This window comes from Hippoglossus stenolepis, chromosome 4 (assembly GCF_022539355.2).
Source record: "Hippoglossus stenolepis isolate QCI-W04-F060 chromosome 4, HSTE1.2, whole genome shotgun sequence".
Classification (NCBI taxonomy): domain Eukaryota; kingdom Metazoa; phylum Chordata; class Actinopteri; order Pleuronectiformes; family Pleuronectidae; genus Hippoglossus; species Hippoglossus stenolepis.
The window spans coordinates 17,606,965-17,627,393 of record NC_061486.1 but is presented as its reverse complement, the minus strand read 5'-3'; the positions used below and the strand labels follow the sequence as shown (position 1 = coordinate 17,627,393).

At 40.5% G+C, this 20,429-nt stretch overlaps 1 protein-coding gene across 1 annotated transcript; it reads right to left on the bottom strand.

Moving 5' to 3' along the window:
- Nucleotides 1-356: 356 nt before the first annotated feature.
- si:ch211-136a13.1 (HHIP-like protein 1) lies at nt 357-20,299 on the bottom strand. Its single transcript, XM_035153555.2, has 14 exons — nt 19,084-20,299; nt 11,848-12,112; nt 10,808-11,087; nt 10,533-10,658; nt 10,263-10,406; nt 8,373-8,485; nt 7,518-7,658; nt 7,079-7,153; nt 6,648-6,774; nt 6,327-6,472; nt 5,459-5,540; nt 5,114-5,196; nt 4,582-4,935; nt 357-2,565 (listed from the first exon to the last, which is right to left on the bottom strand). The coding sequence occupies exons 1-14, from the start codon at nt 19,393-19,395 to the stop codon at nt 1,793-1,795; spliced, it is 3,021 nt and encodes a 1,006-aa protein (XP_035009446.2). The 5' UTR covers nt 19,396-20,299; the 3' UTR covers nt 357-1,792.
- Nucleotides 20,300-20,429: the final 130 nt, after the last annotated feature.

The following is a 20,429-nucleotide window of genomic DNA, read 5'->3' as shown; positions in this document are numbered from 1 at the left end:
GCTTCTGTCCGTCATTCATCCATCTGTTCATACACTCATTTCATATTTTTGAAATCAGATATGTTTCATAGTCTACAGATTTTCACAAGGCTATGATGGCACATCCATGGAACCAAAGAAAGAGAGATTCAATTGGGATTTTAGTTGAAAGCTAAACTTTCACAGTAATTCTAGCCTGGTTAAGTCAATTTCTATCTAAAACATTAGAAACATGCTGATGTGTGCTGCTGTCCGTCTCACTGAGCTGTGATTCCTGCACTTCAACCCATCCCCACAGTCTGAAGCACAAAAAAGAGTATAAGACAGTTACTAGAAAAGCACTTTGCAGTAAACTTTATTCATATCACTCTGTGCTGTTAAATCTCTTTGTATAAAACTGGAAACATTTTATTACATTCATGGTACACAATGTCCAGCATTTCCTTCGTAAAGCTCTTTAAAAGTTTTTTTTGTTCACTTTAAAACTACATTCAAAAAGTATCACAATGCTAAAAGAAAATAGACCTGCTGAATTTATACAATACAAAAATACAAACATCTTCTCGGAACACAGTTGACTATTTTAACAGGTTGGGGTGGCTTTTCTTTTGTAAACATGTGAACAAAAACAACGTTACTAACCTATCCCAGTTTTAGGTAAATTGACAGCTTTACTCTTAAAAGAGGCTAAATCTCTTTAAAAAGTTCAGTAAAAAACATTACACTGTTTCATAGTTTTGTCTGTTACAATCCACCAAGGAGGCCCCATTAGCTGTTGACTCTTTTAAAACAGTACTGGTATATTTTCCTATTTGCCATGACAGTGAATATGAACCGTTTTTGTAATGCATGTCCCACCTGAAGGTGGCACAATGATATTGATTTAGACATTTGTTGAAACAAGCGTTGTTTGACTCTTGACGACATTGATATGGAGACTATTAGGGTTCATGTTCCCTAGCCTCAAAGTCAACACTTTCAGGGAACACACTCATTGGTGTCACACAAGTGGGAAACCACCCATTGGTTTTTGAAATGCCGTTTTTAAAACCTTGAATTTGGCATTTTGTCCAAAGCCATCTTGTTTTTTGAAATTATAAGTAACAGTGTTTAGAGGAGCGGGGGGATGAGCCTGACGGAGAGGACACTGCACACCCTCCCCCACCTGTGACCCATTGGACGGTCCTAGCTATCAACTACATGGCATCCACACCCCAATGCATCCTGATTGTCCATGAGACCCTGATTTATAAAATGAACATCGTGCTGTATTGAAGAAGAATAGAAACTAGTGAAACAGACTTCTTTTTGCAACCAGTGGAGTCACGCTCTGCTGGTAATACGTACTTCAGGCACTTCTGCATTGGCTTCACTTTCAGGACCTAGAGTCATCAGTGTATGGTGTTACTGCATATTCTTGGTTAGTTCTTTACAGTGAGGACAAGGATAGGATAGGATCGGACCAAGCCAACAAAAGGCCTCAGGTAGGGACATGCACCTCCCCCACACTCCTCTGTTTTTTGTTAGAAATCCATAGATAGAACTTAATGTTCATGCATAAGGACAATTGAGAATTCAGCAGTGGGCGAGGACTAAAGCATTTTAACATCGATATGGAAAACAGGAAAATAGAAAAATACAATTTATAGAATTTTTTGTGCTTTTTTGTGCTATGCTTTAAAATGTGAAGTCTGTCAAATCCTTCTTCTTCTTTGCTTGCCTCCTCCTGATCCTGTCCTGTGTGTGAAAGTACCATACATACTGTCTCCTCCTTTCATTCCTATGCTTTTCTACGTCCGTCCCCCCCGCATTCCTAACCGCAGATCACACCCACATCTTCCCCATGTGAACAGTTGTGTTTCCCAACCCTGGATCTCTTGCACTCCAGCAGCGATCTCTCCCCGCCTTCACACTCCACGTCGTCCAGAAAGATCCTGACGCTGCTGTCAGCCTCCCCCAGCGCAGCCCTCTTCATCACTGCCAGCACCGTCGTGAAGCCGAGCTGTCGACACACCACTGTGCCCGACTTGGTTGTGAAAAGGTCATCGCACACTGTCCCCCACTCTCCTCGGATAAAGATCTCCACTCTGCCTCGATCCAATAAACCGTCAGTGCTCACCAGTCGCAATGAGCCAGGCCTCAGCCTTCTCCCTCCTCTTCCTCTTTTGAAGATTTGACCTCTACCTCTTCCTCTGGGCCTCTTATACACTTGGTTCCCCTCCACAGCACTTTCCTGCTTCTCTCCGGGCCAACGCTCCTCCTCTTGAGCTTTAGGCAGCGTGCCGTTGACTGGTGGTCTCTGGGGATTGTAGGAAGACACGGTGGGTTTCTGGCTCCAGTACGTTGGACGAGGTGTGGTCCACGCTCTGGGGTGCTCAGGGTAACGCGTAGAGGTCAGAGCCATCTCAGATCGTTTCAAGGATGTTGCGGATGGAGAAGGAGGAAGCTTTGGTGAGGTTAAAGGTTGGGATGTGGTACTAGGGGGATACTGAAGGGGTCTCTCATGTCTCCTTGTTGGACGTGTGGTGATGATTGGGGTTTGAGTAATCCTAGAGGAGACTGCAGTCATGACGGTTGTGCGATAACCTGAGGGAGAGACAGAATCACCCTCTTTATTTGAATATAGAGTTTAACATGTGTTTCATCTATTTTTCTGTTTAATACACAAACCTTTCGGTTAATAAGGACCAACGTCCAGCAGCCGGTTAGCTTAGCTTTCAACATAAAGACTCAGAATAGGTAAAAACTTGTCTGTCTCTGTACAAAGGTAATACAATCTGCCTGCTAGCTTTGTTATCTACAAAGTTTTTTTTTAACATTTCAAAACGGTTCACGCAAAAAAAGTGTGAAAGCATACATAGAAATGGTTTGGCACATGATCCCTGTAAAAGCCCAAATATTTACTTTCATACCTTGGTTTTTGTACAAATTGAACAAACAAGATATAATATGTTGAGGTTAGAGCGCTGGTTACAGAGACTGTTTCCTCCTGTTTCCACTATTTATGCTAAGCTAAGCTGATTAGCTAGCTAACTTGCTGCTGGATGACACCCTATGTCACTATAGAGGACAAATAGAATGAAACCTTCTTCATCTTCTCATCTAACTCTTGGCAATAAAGCAAATCAACATTTTTCCCAACAGGTCAAACTTTTCCTTTGATAATTTTCAAAACAGTGAATTATTATGAAATAATTATTTATCATTAAAGCCATTTAAAGAACTGTTCTCCGGGTAAAGGAAAGACGTGAACACAGACACACAAAGATGAATGTCCAAACTTAGGCTGATGCAGAAACATTTATTCAAAATAAATAAAGCCAACGTACCTGATTTAACTTTAGGTATAGTGCAAATACTCGAAACACAGATAAGCACCGTTTAGCCTGCATGCTTTAGACTCTTGTACCAGCCAAGGAAAAGCAACTTAGCAGGAATTAAAGTTAGGCCTTTTCAGATAATTCACACTGTACCTGAGTTGACGTTAGCTTGTGCAAATGGATCATTGCCCTGTCTACATCTACACAAGCAAACATATTAATTAAGTGGTTGAGATTTTGAACAGGATTATAATTGATTTTCTTTTCCAACAAATTGACAGTTGTTTATTCACATTAAAAACTGTGAATACTGCTTTAAGCCGGTAATCACTTCACAAGTGAAAATCCCTTTTTGATTGTGCAAAGTGCAAAGACTGACAAAACTCATATGTATTATTGTAGAATTACCTGTTTGTGTCAATAAAGATTTATGGACTCTCATAAAAGGATGAAAATTAGATAATATAAATATTTTGAGTTTGTAAGTAAGAACTCTGCAAAATAATAATTTACAATAAATATATGACTGTATCATTTAAGTTAAGTGTATTTACTGTTTTACCCTCATTTATTTATCGCCTTGTTTTTCCATTTTCCCCGTGGAGGAAACTCATACTTCAGAGCTGTGTGGTTCATCTTTACCATCATCTACAAGCTGCAATCAGAACATTTAGATAGATTTCACTATTCTTGCCTATCTACTAAAACTATTATGGACATTTAAATAAAATAGCCAGAGCTGCACTATGCTAAAGGCCATATATATCCTGCAGTTAATCAAACTGATAGACAGATCAAAAAGTGGGGTAAAAATCTCCCTTTGCGTATCTACAGTAAACATAGCTGCCAAATAAATAAAATATCATATTAATATGGTGATATTTTCATTCAACTAATAATAAGGCTAAGGACAATTCTAGCAACTAAGACACCAGCGACAATTCTGTGTAACTTCATCGTTTTCTAATTCTACTGTTATTGTAATTATTGTACTAGTGCTGTGATTTGATCACTTGAAAGAAAATCGCAAAAAATCTTACATTTGAAAGTATGCCAGGATTTGTAAAATCTAGCTATTAATATAATAATGTATAAAAGAAAAATAGAGCACAGAAGAAGAAACCACCTGGTTTAAAACTGGTGGCTTGTCCTCGATTGGCGGTACGACCTGGTCTAATGCTGGGTTTAATGCTGGTCGACCTAGTGGCTGGGTTAACACTTGACCTAGGAGTCAGGTAATCGGTGGAGCTGGCTTGGTGCACAGGTGAACCAGTGGGCCTACCAGTGGGTGTGGTTGTGGTGGGACTTGTTTCCGTGGCCATCTGGACAGTTGTGGGTGAGGTTGTTGATTTTATTGTCGTGGCTGAGGTTGTTTTTATTGTTGTTGCTTTTATATTTGATGTTGTTGGTAATGTTGCCCTTCTCGTTGTTGTTTTTCTCGTAGTCTGCGGTGTCATTTTTCTTGGTGACGCTGTTGTTGGCGGTGGCTGCATTTTTCTTATAGTTTTTCTGGTTGGCATTGGTGGTTTTATGATTATTATGGGTTTTCTTGGTGACTTTTTGGTCGTTGTTGTAGGTTTTCGTGTGGTTGTCGTGGGAAAAGGTGTCGTGGTTGGTTTCTTGTTGATTACAAACTCTGCAAACACCACAAAGAAGAAATAAAGACATTTGTTCATGGGCATCAAAGACTTATCTGCACTTTGAAACAAGTATATCCAGAGTATCCATTTTGCACATTGACAAGTCAATGAGAATAATATTTGATGTTTTGTTTCTAGCTTATGTTTTAGTTTTTATTTTAAATGTTCTCTTACCTTCTTTGGGGTGGAAGTGAATCAGTTTGCCCTTAATGTTGACATGTGAAGGCTTGATTCTGCACTTTCCTGGTGGGGCTCGTCTGTGTGGTCAACAAAGACAGAAATTAACAGACCTATTAAATAACCTATGAAGTACTTCTTATGTAAATTGAGTCATTTTTATTCCAATGCTACATGACTTGATCCTGGTTGGTATATAGTTTCTATTCACCTTTACGGTGAATTTACATTCTCACGAGACAAAGAAATTGATAAGAAGCTTTCTCAGATTTGATCAGAGGTACCTAAACGTCTGCCCCCCACATCATAGGTATGATGAAGTATTCCAATGGTTATAACTACCTGGAAGGGTCCACTATCTTATAGATGACGCCTGCTCTGGCTCTGGCACTCGCGGCCCCTGTGGCTAAGAAATACAGCTCACCTGGAAAGATGGACAGAGGAAAGGGAGAAAGAGAGACAGAGCAGGGCAGACGAAAAATTATATTGGCAAGACAAAACAAGACAGGAGTGTGAAATGAAGGTAGAGGGAGAGAGAATAAGTGAGGAGATGGGGAGAGACGAATCAGAGAAGACACACAACAAGTTACACAACATGTCCTGTGGTGTATAAATGACAGAAGGTGTCTTTACAGCCTTTGGATGAACTTTTCAACTTAAATCTGCTCCAAATCACTTTCAGAGGGAGGATAAGAGATTATCTACAGTCAGCATCATGTGTGCAACACTCTCCATTAGGTCAGCCGCCTGCTCTTTAATTCAAACCAGATTCTACGTCAAACCTGACTCTGCTGGAACATGCTAACTCCTCAGAAACTCAGGCAATTTAGTAAATGAAAACTTTAACATCACTGAAATTCTTTTACTTGCACTTGCTCATTATATTTAATGGCAAAGATGCCTTGAAGCACATCATGAATCACTATGAGTAACTCAATAGTATCATCAATTTGAGAAGTAAAAGATTGCACTGTAGGGACAAAATAATTACCATGCAAAATTTCTCAATAGAGAACTTTAATTTTTTGTGATAACAATAATATATATTGATGAATGTAACTGGCAAAATATGTTTCCTTTAACAAATTTAAAACACTTCTTGTATAACTAAACTTAATCCTCATTTAATCCTAATATGTCATAACATCTCTTAGTTTTTTTTACTTTAACAAATTTTCCCTTTAAGTAGCCAGTCACACACAGTCATTACCTGCCTCATCCTCCGCAAAAGAGATGATGTATTTATAATAACTGTTGATGAGTTTGGGGAATCTGCAGGTCTGGTCTGTTCCCATACAGATCTCATTGTAGTGCCATTCACTGGTGGTGACGTTCTCCTTCAAAGACATCAGCCGCCTAAACAGAAACACATGCATACATATCTACATCAGCACATATATATATATATATATATACATCCATATAGATTCAGTCAAGTGTAGCTATGAAATGAGGCCTGTGTTTATTAAAGTATAAGTGCAACTTATTGTACTTAATGTTATTGAAAGTGTTGAAAGTATTGAACACTTGCCCGCTCATGAAATCCCCAAAGAAGTAGAGTCCGTTGAGGTTGGGCATCTGGCAGCCTCTGTAGATGTATCCTCCTGTCACTGATTTTCCCAACTTGTGGGGGTAGGCAAAGATCGGCAAGATGTCATCTACACAGACACAGGACATCACATAAATGTAGGTTGAACATAAGGAAAGTGGAAAGTTTTAGTGGCTGAGCTCACAAATGTTCAGACAAAAATGACACAGTAGGTTTCGCAGAACAGAAATATTATTTTAATATTATTTATTTTCACAATTTGATCCTCCTCAGCAGCGTAGCTCCTAAAATGCAAAAGTCAAGAACACGTCATAGCACACATCTGCATCCATTTTGCACAGGATACTACGTACACTCTCAGTGTAAATATCAGATTTAGTTTCACACTCTAAAGTCCGTGAAGATCAGCTCACCCAGAGATGAGTTCTGGCAGAGTTTGCGATCGTAGCAGCTGAAGCCCTCTTTGGCCCTCCATCCGTAGTTGCCTCCTTTAAACATACATTGACACAGTTAGTAAAACCACTCAGGAGAAACATGCTTCATTTTGCTGGGAATATACTTTTAGACTTACTGAGTTATTGTTCGTCTGGGAAAAGAACCATGTAATTTGATGTTTATTTCGTGCCCATCCACTGTAATTGTCAGGGAGCAGACTGAGATTAAACTACGATGTCTGCTTCCCTGTGTGACTGTGTGGTCTTTGAGAGAACAGTTTTATGTGATGAGGGGCTGAGTAGATAATAAGAGCCATTTGATGTACTGTTAGTGAGTGAATAACTTCAAGTGAGACTCATGCTGAACATTAAAATCCCCCTTCATAATAAAGTGCTGCTTCAAATGAAATCATCGTACCTTTAACAATGAGATCCACCTCCTCGTATTTGTTCTGGCCCACGTCACCACAAAACATCCTGCCTCTGCCTCGCCCTGTGAAGGGGTCACCGCGGTCAATGGAGCAACGCCACATGTTGCGCACTCCATAGGCATAAATCTCTGCAAAGAACGGAAGGAAGAGCGGAACAAAGAAATTTACACACTGACGCAAATAGCATGCATCCCTCATAATGACTGAACCAGGGCACATCTGGAATGAAATGGAATTTATGCACCCGTCATTACCTTTTTCTTCAAAATGACAGTGTTCAGTAAGACGTTCACTTTCGATTCCTGAGATATGTATTTCTCTGCCCGAGTGGTGAAGTCACTCAATATTTGAGCTCTTTAGAGAAGCTAAAATTAAATCCAGGAGTAGTTGTTTCTAATGGTGGCGTTCATCTTAAAGGAGACATACGATGCTTTTTCAGTTTTCCTCCCTCTAGTGCGTTATTTTGTTGATGTAAAAGGTCTCCAAAGTTAAAAAGCCCATAGTTCGGGGTACAGAAAACCCTGCTCTGCACGTCCCCTAACAAAACCAGGGAAAGCCAGAACGGAGGCCGACGTCCTACACGTGGTAGAAGTGGTCAACCAATCACGACTGGGCTTTATCAGGAGGGGGGGCTTAAAGAGACGGGAGCTAAAACCACGTGTTTCAGACAGCGGCTGTAAATAGGAGCTGCAGCAATGGACAATATGAGGAAAGTGATGTGCTATCTGAACAAAACCTTTTCAAGTAATAATCCAGATTAAAATTACCTGAACCTGAGTATAATCATAGAAATAACATGTCTAAATTATCCCACATTTAAGGGATATTTTAAGGGATTTTACCAGGTCGTGCTTCAATCTCCCTCAGGAACGGGTTGTCTGGAGGAATGCTGTACGGAGCACCATTGTCGTTATTCTCCACATCAATACGCAGCACCTTACCAAGAAGTGTTGACCTGTCAAACACAGGAGTAGATAAGAGTGTGTGAAGGATTCAGCTTATCGAGTGGTTTAGTGAGGGGCCTTTTTCAAGGCAGGTAAAAATTGGTATTGACCTGAATCTTACTCTAATTTGTAATTCAAAATTTGTTCATCTTTGTATGTATCTCTGCAACTCAATTAGTAAACCTTGTGTTGATGCTGATCCTTCTTTTTCTTCCATCATTCCCTCCTCTCCATCTGATGTCCACTCTACCTTCACTTTTCTCAATGTTCTCTAAGTTTGTCCCTCTTCTTCTTTCTTATTATTCCTTTCTCAATCTTTTTCCAGTCTGAATTACTCCTCCCCCATCATTCATGTTGCACCTCTCTCCTCCCGGTCTCCATACACCCCAGTCCCACTCTCCTCTCTTTCTCCTCTGCACATGCCAGTGCGTGGCGGCCCGTTGTGTGTAGTGTCAATATTAGACTAGACAGGGTGTATCCTCTGTCATTCCCAGAACAGCTAATACAGCATGTCAACATCTCAACTATATGTCTGGTGGAAAGATTTCGGCAGCAAAATTATACTGAATGTTCAATAAACAGATTCATAAATTGCACTTCAAATCAAAATACTAATCTTTTTCTCTATGAATTAAAAAAGTAACAAGGTTATTGTTAACCTTGTTACTTTTAGGGCTAACCCTAACCCTATTTTGGCATGAAGCTGCTCTTTTAGTGTTATGTTTCAGTTTCTAGTGTCTAAGTATTTGTCACCTGCACACTTCACAGTTCAACTCTTGCACAGCGGTGTGGTGCAATGAGTACAAGTGATTTACACTCTCTACCCTTGTGTCCTTTGGCAGTAATTAACATTTAAGCCACTGAGGGTTGATCAAATGAGAACGAACAGTTGCATCCACATGTATACGTGCAGCACTCAAACATGGTGTTTACATGTAAACATATGAACAACATGTTGCCTTAAGGTACAGCTAGCCTTTCTTTAGAATGAATCAAATGAATCATGACGTAAATGTTGTGTGGTGAGAGGTGAGTAATGTTAACAAGTAAAAAAGCCCTGAAGTCCCTTTGAAAAAAAAAAAATCTTTCACACACTATACATACATCTCTCATGGCATCAACACATCCTGCCACCTCTCACTGACTTGTCAACTATTTGACATCTAAGACATAAACAAATGCAGCTCTGAGGATGAACATACAGCTTTAAGCGTTGCTATAATGTTGTTTAAATGGCATACTAAAGTGTGCCATTTAAAAGTGTGTTTGTTAAAGGATACATGTTTATGATCATTTTAACCTCGAAGTAATAATATGAATTATATGAGCAGGTTTCCAGTCTTGCTAAGTAGATCCTTGGTTTACAGGAATTTTTCCAAGTGGAAGATTACCAGTCTTCAAACAACTATTTCATTTATAGGTCTGAGATTTAAGCCCTCCATAATTTTCATAAGACGTTATTTAAGTGGGATTTAATTCACCGTAAATCATTCTTGGCAGAACTGTCTGCTTCAAATTGGGCTTTGGTATTTTGCTCGAGCATGTTTAACTTTAAAAGGAGGTAGAGCAATGTGAGGTGTGTGTTTATTCTATCTGGGTAAATTATCTTAAATTACATATGAAACTAGAGCTTTGAAAGAAGTATAATATTTTAACTAATTTGGTGTCAAACTTCTTGGCCTCACGTCATAGATGGCATGAACACATATTTTGATGCAACAATAGTTTGCTCATATTGAATTTGATCTCGTGAGCCTCACTCAAGCAAACTAGTTCAATTTTATTTACTTGTTTTGTGAATTGCCAAACTTTCCAAAGGGGTCTCCAGCTCGGCCACCATCTCCGATGAAGATGTACAGATATTCGTCATCGTCAAACAGAAGCTGTCCTCCATTATGATTGGACGCTGGCTCCACCACCTCAAGGATGGTTCTGCAGCAGAGGAGATGAGAGGTGGATGAATATACTCACACAAAACCATTTACATGTGGGTCAGTAAATGAGCAGCTCACACAGACACAACATTTCTGTCTCTTTGTTTCCGTTTGAAGTTCTCACCTCTCGGAGGAGTGGTCCAGCTGGTTTTCATCATGAATTGATAGGGTGAACTCACTAACACGTATCCTCTCCTCGTTCTTCACCGACACAGAATAATACACATAGGCTTTTCTGACGGTCGTGAACCTAAGCAGAGAAGAGACGCGAAATGTTAATCTCCGTGTCAGGCTTTCATAAAAAGTTTTTCCTCTGAGGTAAAAGGTGCAAAAAGCCAGAGTTGAGTTCTCTGCATTAACATCGAAAATAACTGTAACTGTTAATGTGAAAGTATGAACCTGGGGTGCAGGGCGATGCAGAGGAACCCTCGCTCGTCTCCAGCCCAAGGTGACGTGAGGACTGCCTGCGTGAGGTTCAGGAAAGGTCGGTCGATCCGGGAGCCGTTGGCCAAATACACCCACACATAACCCAGCTGCTCTGCCACGAAGAAGCGATGAGTCCCATCATTTGCGTGAATCATGGCCACGGGGTTACGCAGCCCATTGGCGACTTCCTGTAAACACAGCTCCAGACAACCTTTAGGATCCTCACGTACCAAGCCAAGTTGAGCATTTAGCTCTGGGGAGAGAAAAGAAGACACAAAGGTGAAAGTAGAGTTTGAACACTAAGATCTTGGTTGCAATCACACAACAGAGCGTGGGTTCAAGGGATTTGTTGTATTTGAGTCTAAGTGTTTCAATCTGAAAATATTAAATCTGCAACTGAAAACTATAAGACCCCAATTATCAAAATATATATAAAAAGTGAAAAATGAAAATAAACATTTGATTCAAAACTACATTGAATACATTTTTGTACTTGAACTTTCAATTTCATTTTTTTTTTCCAAATGATCAAAACTATTTGTCTGGATTTGGCTCGATAAGAATCAGGCCTCAACTCAACTGAGCAGCAAATGGTACACATGTAAAAAAAACCAAACAAGAGGCATTAAAACTTTCTCATCTTGTCCAGCTGCTGCTCTGTTGCTATAGGCGATAGCGGTAAAGACGGGGCCAGCTGGTAAAACAATAGTCTGACCTCGTCCTCTGAAGGAGACGTCCTCTGAATTGTGACATAGGGTTGATTATTGCAACCTCCGGTTCTCCACGTGTCTACAAGTTTGTGTTTAATGTGTCTAAATTTGACCACAACAGCCACATCTCCTGTATATATACATTAGGCATGAAGGGATAGCAATGTCTGTTGCTCTAGCACTTTGGTCCTGATGGATTGCCATGGAAACTTGGACAGACATTCATTGTTCCCAGAGGGTGAATTTTGGAAACAGGTGTGTGTGCCTGCTAGTAAACATAAAAACACGCGTCCAGCACCATACCTGCATTCGTCAGCACATTTGGATAACAGTACTGTTTGTCCTTCAGCTCCAGATAGTTGCAGAACTTTCTGCGATCCTCTTCTATCGTTGCAGTCAGGTTTGCAAACTCATAAGGGGACCCGAGGTCCTCCAAGAGGAGACTGAGTGTGTAGCGACACTGGTGCCAGTAGTCGGAGCAGTAATCACCACACAAACCAGGCAACATCCGCATAGGCGTGTTGGCATCTTCGGCATCAAACAGATGGGCGGCGTATGGAGAACACTCCTGTGTAGGAAGAGAAACACAAATTTTGGAAAGTTAAGAGGAAACATTAGTTTTGTTATTAAACATATGCCACTGTAGATATAAACCTTTGCTCCCTTCTATGTTTATTTCATCAGGCGTGGAGTGGTTTTAGTGTCCATACTTATTAAGCCTCTTCGAAGCTGATGTTTATCTCAAAAGGTAGTTAAGGACATGTATGGATCAGATAAATACAGGAGTTGTGTACTTTTTCTACTGCAGCTCCTCACCGCCTCACTATAAGTGGCCAGGCATGACTTATGCGCGGCCTGTCTTGAGTGCTGCTTGGTATAAATGGATCCCAGGAAGGTCCAGTCAGTTATTAAGTCACAACCACACTAGTCCACACCCAGAATAGTGCAGCAGCAGGCCGATGGAGGCACGGCAACCAAACCGTCCTGTGGTCGTCTGGTGTTCTTTGACTCAGTCAGTTCCGACTCAACCAATCTTCACCGGGAAGCCAGAGAACAAACAGCATGACATCATTTAATTAGTCATAAAAACAAAAATATAAAAAACCACCTGTCCAGATGGTCAAATGATGCACGAACTGTGATAAAGATCAATGTCCGGATAGTTTAGTGTGTCCTCACATTGTACAATGATGGGGCATGAGGGTTGAATCATACAGGCATACAACTGATTTCAATTTGACTGGAGGATTTGTTGAGAAGACAACACTGTTCTAAAGAACGTTTCTGACATTTCAACAACAAAAAATAACTGGAGAGAAAAAGTTAATAAAAATAAGTTAAAATAATTTTGTACAAATTAATTTAGACTGACTGAGTTAAAGTGTGTGTGTGCATGTGTGGGTTACTGCAAGTACTTGTGTGTGTGATTTGGCTAACTTTCTGATTAATATATTAAAGTTACTTCAACTTATACACACAAGTGTTTGTAAGAGCATTAATTTGTACATATTCATATTGTCAATGTTGTTTTGAAATAGTTTGGTTATTATATAGTTTATTTAGTTTCATCCCTCATCATCCGACTGCCAAAATGTATTAACTGTTGCACATGACCCACTTTGTCTGTCTGAATTGAAGTTAGTCTCTAAAATGACAGTGGCTGATGAAATATGCTAAAAGCCACAGGAGAGTCTCCCTTTTAATTTTGAGCCCTGTGAGATGATTGACCTGATAATTTGTTGATGAGATGTTTAATAAAAGTTTTTAATATATGCTTTGAGTAATTTGTTTTTCATCACACGGCTGCATATAAAAATAAAGCAATACTACTACTGGCCAAAAAAGAGGCAGAAAAACTATAACAGAAACAGAGAATCTTTGTTAAATGAAATGAAAGCACATTTCTGGGCAGAGATCAGAAACTTCCTAGGAAACAGCTTTGGCACTAAAAGGAAAAACTAAATCGGAGTTCAGTGTGAGCTGCTGGGACTGTTGATAAAAGCAGCTTGTGGAGCAGACAGTGTGATTTATCTTCTTTACTTTTCTGTTCATGTAGATGTTCCACCTAATGAGCTTTTGGAGGCATATTAAAGTAAAGGGGGTACTTTGGTACCGTAAATCACCTTATGCCAGGTTCACATTGTCTTCATATTGTCTCTTGTTGGAGCCACTGAAGCAGAAACACCAGCCAGTCTTCTGAGACAGTCTTATTTTTGGGTCCCCCTATCATAGGGTAGGATAAAAGCATGTAACTGCAAACAGCTGCTCCCGAACAATATAGCCACTTCAAACTGCTATAATTTGGTGTTTATGTTGTCCAGTTCAGAGCTGACTGAGATTCAAGCCTGAGAGGAAAATAAAAGCCCTTTGTTTCAGTGTTTATTACTGGCCTTTATTTTCCTCACTCTTCACACTGACTGGTCCACATGGCTGCGGTTTATTATAGCAGAGAGGGAGAGACAGAGCAAAGACTCGTGGCAAACAGATGACTGGACAATGTGCAAACTTTAACGCTGACTGGACCCCATGAGTAAGAGATGGAGAAGGAGGAGGGTCCAAAAGAGAAGCATAGAGGAAAGAGAACTTTGCCACAACTTTCCAATAAAACTATGGGCCTGACCAAAACACTGTAAATCATAGCTGCAGTCAGAGATACTGTGCACGGATGCTAAACTCGAGTAAATGTGATTGCGGCCAGAAATGGAAAAGAAACTAAGACAGCAGCTTGTTGGATGCTCTGTGTGTGTGTGTGTGTGTGTGTGTGTGTGTGTGTGTGTGTGTGTGTGTGTGTGTGTGTGTGTGTGTGTGTGTGTGTGTGTGTGTGTGTGTGTGTGTGTGGGCATGTCTATCTATAGTTATGAGGGCCAATTTTGGTTCAATACCATCATTGTGAGGACATTTTTGCTGGTCCTCACAAATTAAATTGGCTTTTTGAGGGTTAAGACTTGGTTTTAGGGTGAGGCATTTAGGGTTATAATTAGGTTTAGGTTAGGGTTAGGCATTTAGTTGTGATGGTTAGGGTTAGGGTAAGGGGTTAGGTCAATGAGTGTCCTCACAACTATAGAGAGACACGCGTGTGTGTGTGTGTTTGGGAATTGATGGTACGTTCCATACTGCTGGTAAACTTGAACATCTGCAACTTTCTGCTGCCCTCAGAGCTAGCTATTCACAACAGACTTTTTTCATACTGAGAGTCATAACAGTCTGAAACATGCAAGAGTGCTGCTACAGTAGTCTTCTTAAAAGTGCTTATTGAAAATGCAGTAAGGGAAACAATTCATTCAGTGTTCACCTAAGTGCTCCCTGAATGTTTTTGAAGCGGACTCAGGTGGGTTTTATTTGGGATGTATTTTAATATTGAATGTGCAAAAGCTGCAGTTATAACACACACACACACACACACACACACACACACACACTTTACCTTACCCTTACCCCAACCTTAAAACACGCCTTCACCGGAAAATGCGATGTTTTATGTTAAGAGTTCTTGCTTTTTGTCTCCATGGGAAGACAAGTCCCCATAACATGACTATGGCAAACAGATTTAGGTTCCCACAACATTAGTAATAATCCCATGTTCTGTATATAGTTGTGGGGACACTCATTGACATAACCCTTGCCCCTAACCTAAAACTAAACTTAATCCTAATGCTAACCCTAAAACCAAGTGGTTTTGATTTCAATTGATTTTGGACAGTCTGACCAAAACATTATCCCTCACCTTAACTCAGAAATGATGTTTAGCCTCATTCAGACCATGCTTTGGTTCCCATCAGGACTAGTGGTCCTGACAAGGTCAATGTTCATGGTGGAAATATCTACAACTCCAGGTAAATTTCCTGTTTGTCTGAAATGTATTAATCTTTCTTTCGGTCCTTCTTCCTATTTAATTTCGGCCAGATTTGTTATTTCTTTCATTACTGTTATGTTTCTCTCTTTTGATTTCTTTTCTTTTACCTCCTCCTCTCACTCTCTCTCTCGAAGGAACTTGATATATCCTGGACCCCCAGCCAGAGGAGGAAATGGTTGTTTGTTTGGTCAGTTAAACTTGGGGATCATGACAATCTCCCCCCTGTCTCCCTGACACGCACAGGGATGCACACACACACACACACACACACACACACACACACACACACACACACACACACACACACACACACACACACACACACACACACACACACACTGGTCTCTCCTTCTCCTCACTGATATCAGGAAGCCCCTGTAGTGCTGCTGGAACAGAGCGCCTCAGTGTGCTGCGTTGACCCAAGATAAGTACCCTGGTAGTGGGGTAACCTGACCACCTCCAGGGCCTCTTTTACCTCAGACCATTGACCTGGGAGCGACCACAACTACAGAGTGGGTCTTTTTCCAACACAAGAGTAAAAAAAGAAGCCAAAACAAAGTGAAAACAGAAATGACTCAATAAAAAATGGGCAAATAAAGATGTTTGTACCCTTTCAGATAATTGTGCTCATTTAAGAAATGAATAAATTGTATGGTCCACAGTTTCCTCTGTTTATCTAAAGGAGTTTGTTGACTAAAACAGCTGTGTGATTTAAACAAATACCCCCTCTTCTCTCTCTCTAAGCTTACATATTTACATTGTCCTGGACTCAGGCTGCGTCTCAGTCAAACTAAGACTAACCGCTGAAAGTCGAATGTGCTCTGCAGCGCTGTCATTACACTCAAGACACAGCCTGCGCTGCCTGGAAAGAACCACAGCAGGATATAATTACCACAATGAGACAAACCTATATTTTAGGGGTCAGAGGATTTGTCACTGTCTTTACGTACCCTGTGAAGTTTTGAACTCTCTGTGAGACTTGCAGAGTGTGTTTTTTTCCCCTTCCACTGGTCCGGTGCTGATAGCAGACATGAAAGTGTTTTTCGTGGCACGGCCCTCGGCCCGTTTGTTTTGCAAGTAGCGAGCGTCTGAGCTGCAAAGTCAGCACGTTATTATGCAATCTCAGAGTGGGACCGGCTTAGTTTAGCAAACTCAAACTAAAGCTCAGTGATACTGAAATAGAAAGAGTCATTATTCCCAACATTTACTAAGATTGCAATCTCACGTAAAGTGCAACTTAAATTTAGAACAAGATCTAACTTTACTTTGTCAGACTAATGAAACATGAGTCATTGTAAACAACTGCTCTGTCTTCTAAGAAACTATTAGCTTTTACTTTCGTCGAGGAGATTCTGTTTCTTGTGCTTGTTTGTTTGTTAGTTTGTTTGTCAGCAAACTCCGTAGAAAGATGTGATACGTGTCAGGGAAGAACCCATTCAATTTTGATGTGGATCCATGAATTTATTTTCACTTTCTTAACCATTGCAAGATATTTTTTAACAATTTCACCATTTTCCCAGAGAATAATTTATTGATCTAGATGAAGAAAATTGGGCACATTTAGGGAACTGATGTCTAAAGTTGCTTTCAGACATGCACTGAACTAAGGAGTATCTAAAGACATTATCTAGAGGGGCTTTATGTGAGAACACAAATGTCAGAGTAAGAGGCTATAGACTTTCTCTGGAGTTTGTCCCCCCCAGTAAAAGCTCCAGAGGATGCCTGAATGAGCCGATGTGAGAAAACAGCAGGAGATCCTCTGTAGGATTCACTGCAAGCGAATGGGTGTGTTGATGACGTTTCTAACATGCGAGTGCGAGAAGTTCTTGCTGTATTGTTCATGTGTGAAAGGCAAACTACGGAGAAAGTCTGGACCTAATTGTGAGGACATGCCGGTAAACCGCTTTATTGAGTTAATTTTGTTGCAGCTTGATTGAATTTAAGGGGACTGTTGGGCCTTGGCAGAGGTGCTGTATGCGAGTGCCATTCTAGTTCAAAATAAAAGTCTGTGTTGATTCCTTGCCCAGTTTTGTGTTCTTTTTTATAGATATATGTTTACTTTTTCATCCACAAATAAGGGTAGTGCAAAGATTTCTGTTAATGTGCTCGAAAGTTAGACCTTACCAACTGTTAATGTGCTTTTAAATTGAGGTACAATCTTCCTTCATACAGTTTTTCTCCATCAGGGTCTGTGGACTCGTGTGAGTGAAGATACTAAACACATGTTTTCTAGGACCCCTGAAGGGACAAAGCTTAGATTTCATTGTATGCACTGCACATATGAGAAAACATAAGCCAGTGAGTCTCCTTTGTTTGGCAGTTTCAAGACAATGGTTCAACATGGTTCGCTTTGACGTTTTGTTTTTGCAATCGAGCCATTAAGTACAAATTTTACTTTCCGATTTACTCTAAATTTAGTGGTAATGGTCCAATAAATTTTAAAAGGTTTACTTAATTGCACTGCACTTTTTTTTAGGTTATTTCAGTCAACAGAGCCACGTTTACAAGCCAACCCATCAAAAAGTCATGAAGCGTTAGTTAAGCGGGTGGTTTAGCATTGCGAGCATGAGTAACTGTCTAACAGATGTCAACTTCTCCATTAAACTTCACCATAAACCACATGTTTTGTAGGTTGCTGTACTTCGGTTCTCTCTCATGACAAAACACACCACAGTTTCCATTAGAGCGAGACACAACCCTCTGTAACCTTACTAATTATAGACATTGTTTTTTAATTACTAGTTTGTATTGTCATATTCATACTAGTATTATCTTCAAATTAAGTTTATTATATAATTTTTTTTACATCACTAAATTGTATTGCTATATATATTTATATGTTAATATATTATTACATAATTTTATATACATTAATGTGTATTTAGGTTTCTTATTTACATTTCTCATGCTTTTGGTTCCTACCTGCCTGGTGTTTCCAGAGGGATAGTTAAAAACAGGGCACTGGTGTTGAACATGTGTGGTTGAGAGGATAAAAGAATATTGGGTGTCGAACTGTGAAACGTCTGTGCCAGTGATAATTAATGAGTTAATGATAAAGAAACTTGTACAGAAATCCGGGTAACGCTGGTATTTTCAGGTGGTCTCAGTGTCGTTATTTTGTCTCCAGTGACATATAAACGGCATTATCGTCAACTAACATGATAAACTGGAGGGATAAACGCCCTTTTATTCAAATATACTGCTCAAATAATGCTCTGGGCTCATCTTACAGACATCCTGGTGTTATACAGCAACAGCAGGTTTCTTGTTGGGTCTGCAAACATCCACAGACACATTTACACCTTGTGTGAAATTCACTTGGTGTAAATTTGGGATTTACTAAATCAAAGACCACAGAGTCACAGCAACACATAGTGAGAAAGCTTGATGTTGATTCTACAGGGAAAAGTGACAGGTACACTGTACCAGTGCAAAGGTATGTTTTACAGATGGCCATTATGCTTAGAAAATCGCATCATCACCTAATAACACATAATGCAAATGCAATTAATAACAAATATTAGCCCTTTGATGTAATTTGCCTGTATAATCAAAAATAGAAGTGATTTTTAGGGGGGGTAGTCACACCTTGTTAACCAATTGCTTTCAATTGCTTCTTGTGAATATGGGCTTTACAAATCAAACTTGATTGATTGATTGATGATTTAATTGAATACTTATCTTACCTGGCAGAGGATGCTGCGTATGTACTTGCCGCAGGTGACGAAGCCCGAATGGTCAAAGTTCTCCATAATGCTGTAAAACTTCACTGATATCTCCCCATCCCTCTCCACATCACAGCATCCGAACTTGGAGTACTCCTTGCAGAGGACCAATGGCAGCCGGGGCTCGAACGGAGGCTTGTAGTCTAAACACTGGGGGTGACAGCTCCCCCACCAGGGCTGGAGGAGCAACAGCAGCGCAGACAGAAGTAGGTGGGGAAAGAGGGTGTGCGACAGGATGCACTGGGGGGGCGGATTACAGGTCCTCGTGGTCATAGTGTAGAGATGCTGTCTTTCAGTTTAGGCTAGTGTGGCTCTTGATCCAGTAATGTAGTTAATCAAGGCAGCTTGTGTGTGATAGTTCAGTATGATGGGTTAGAAGAAGGAAGAAAAACATGTTACATCTCCACCAGCATCTGTCAAGCACGGGTTTGAATCTCAAAGTTAAAATCCCTGTTATATTTTAGTGTCTAGTGTCCTCATCTGATGTCCTGGTCTCTGTAGTTAATGGCAGCCATGTGCATGTGTGTGTGTGTGTGTGAATGTGTGCATCAAACACTCTGACCCAGCATCACACCTGCCTGCAACTTGGCTACAGACCAACAAAGCAACTCAGGATTGCGCTGCTTAAAGGAACCTCTGCCTCTGTGATGTTGTGTAAATAAGGTGAAACTGATCCTGGTCCAGTGAATCCTTCTGACGGTGAGGAGATGTGCAGTATGTTGAAGAAGAACCCGAGTCCCCAGGTATCGTGGATCACGGGGCAATTTCCCCAAAGGAAAACCGGTTTTCAAATCTTCCTTGAAGTTTTGTAGATGCGAAAAAAAAATCATCCGGGAAAAAAAAGCAGCAGTCAAATTTCTAAGAAGTAATCCAGCTTCTTATATGACGAAATTCAAAAAGCGTTAAAGATTACACCTTTAGCTGCAGCTTCTGCAAAATATTTACCTCCGGCTTGGAGTCACTCTGAGAGTCCCGCTATGTTTGCTCTAGACATGTGCTCACTTGCTGCAGCGGATATAAGCCATGCATACAGACAGACAGCAGCAGAGAGAGAGAAAGAGAGAGAGGTTCTTTCATTCAGACACAGAGCCACGCTGCAGCCTCAGCTCAGATCCCTCCCTCCTCGCTTCTTTCCTCCACCTCCTCGCTCTTCCTTTCCTTTGCTCTTCAACTCTCCTACAAAGACACATGCATTCCTTCCCATAGCATGCGGTCTATATTGCCCTGAAGTTGCAACTTTCCACCTCTCCTCCCACTGGGCTCTCCCCCCCCACACAATTTCAGCATTCCCAGACCTCCTCTCAGCC

Bases quoted from the DNA above. Each gene is read 5' to 3' on its own strand.
- si:ch211-136a13.1 (XM_035153555.2), bottom strand. From the start codon at position 19,395: ATGACCACGAGGACCTGTAATCCGCCCCCCCAGTGCATCCTGTCGCAC. The intron at 11,088-11,847 runs GTATGGTGCTGG...TTCTCTCCCCAG, and splicing joins AAATGTGCTGACGAATGCAG to AGCTAAATGCTCAACTTGGC. The intron at 5,541-6,326 runs GTAATGACTGTG...CCATCTTTCCAG, and splicing joins TTTTGCGGAGGATGAGGCAG to GTGAGCTGTATTTCTTAGCC.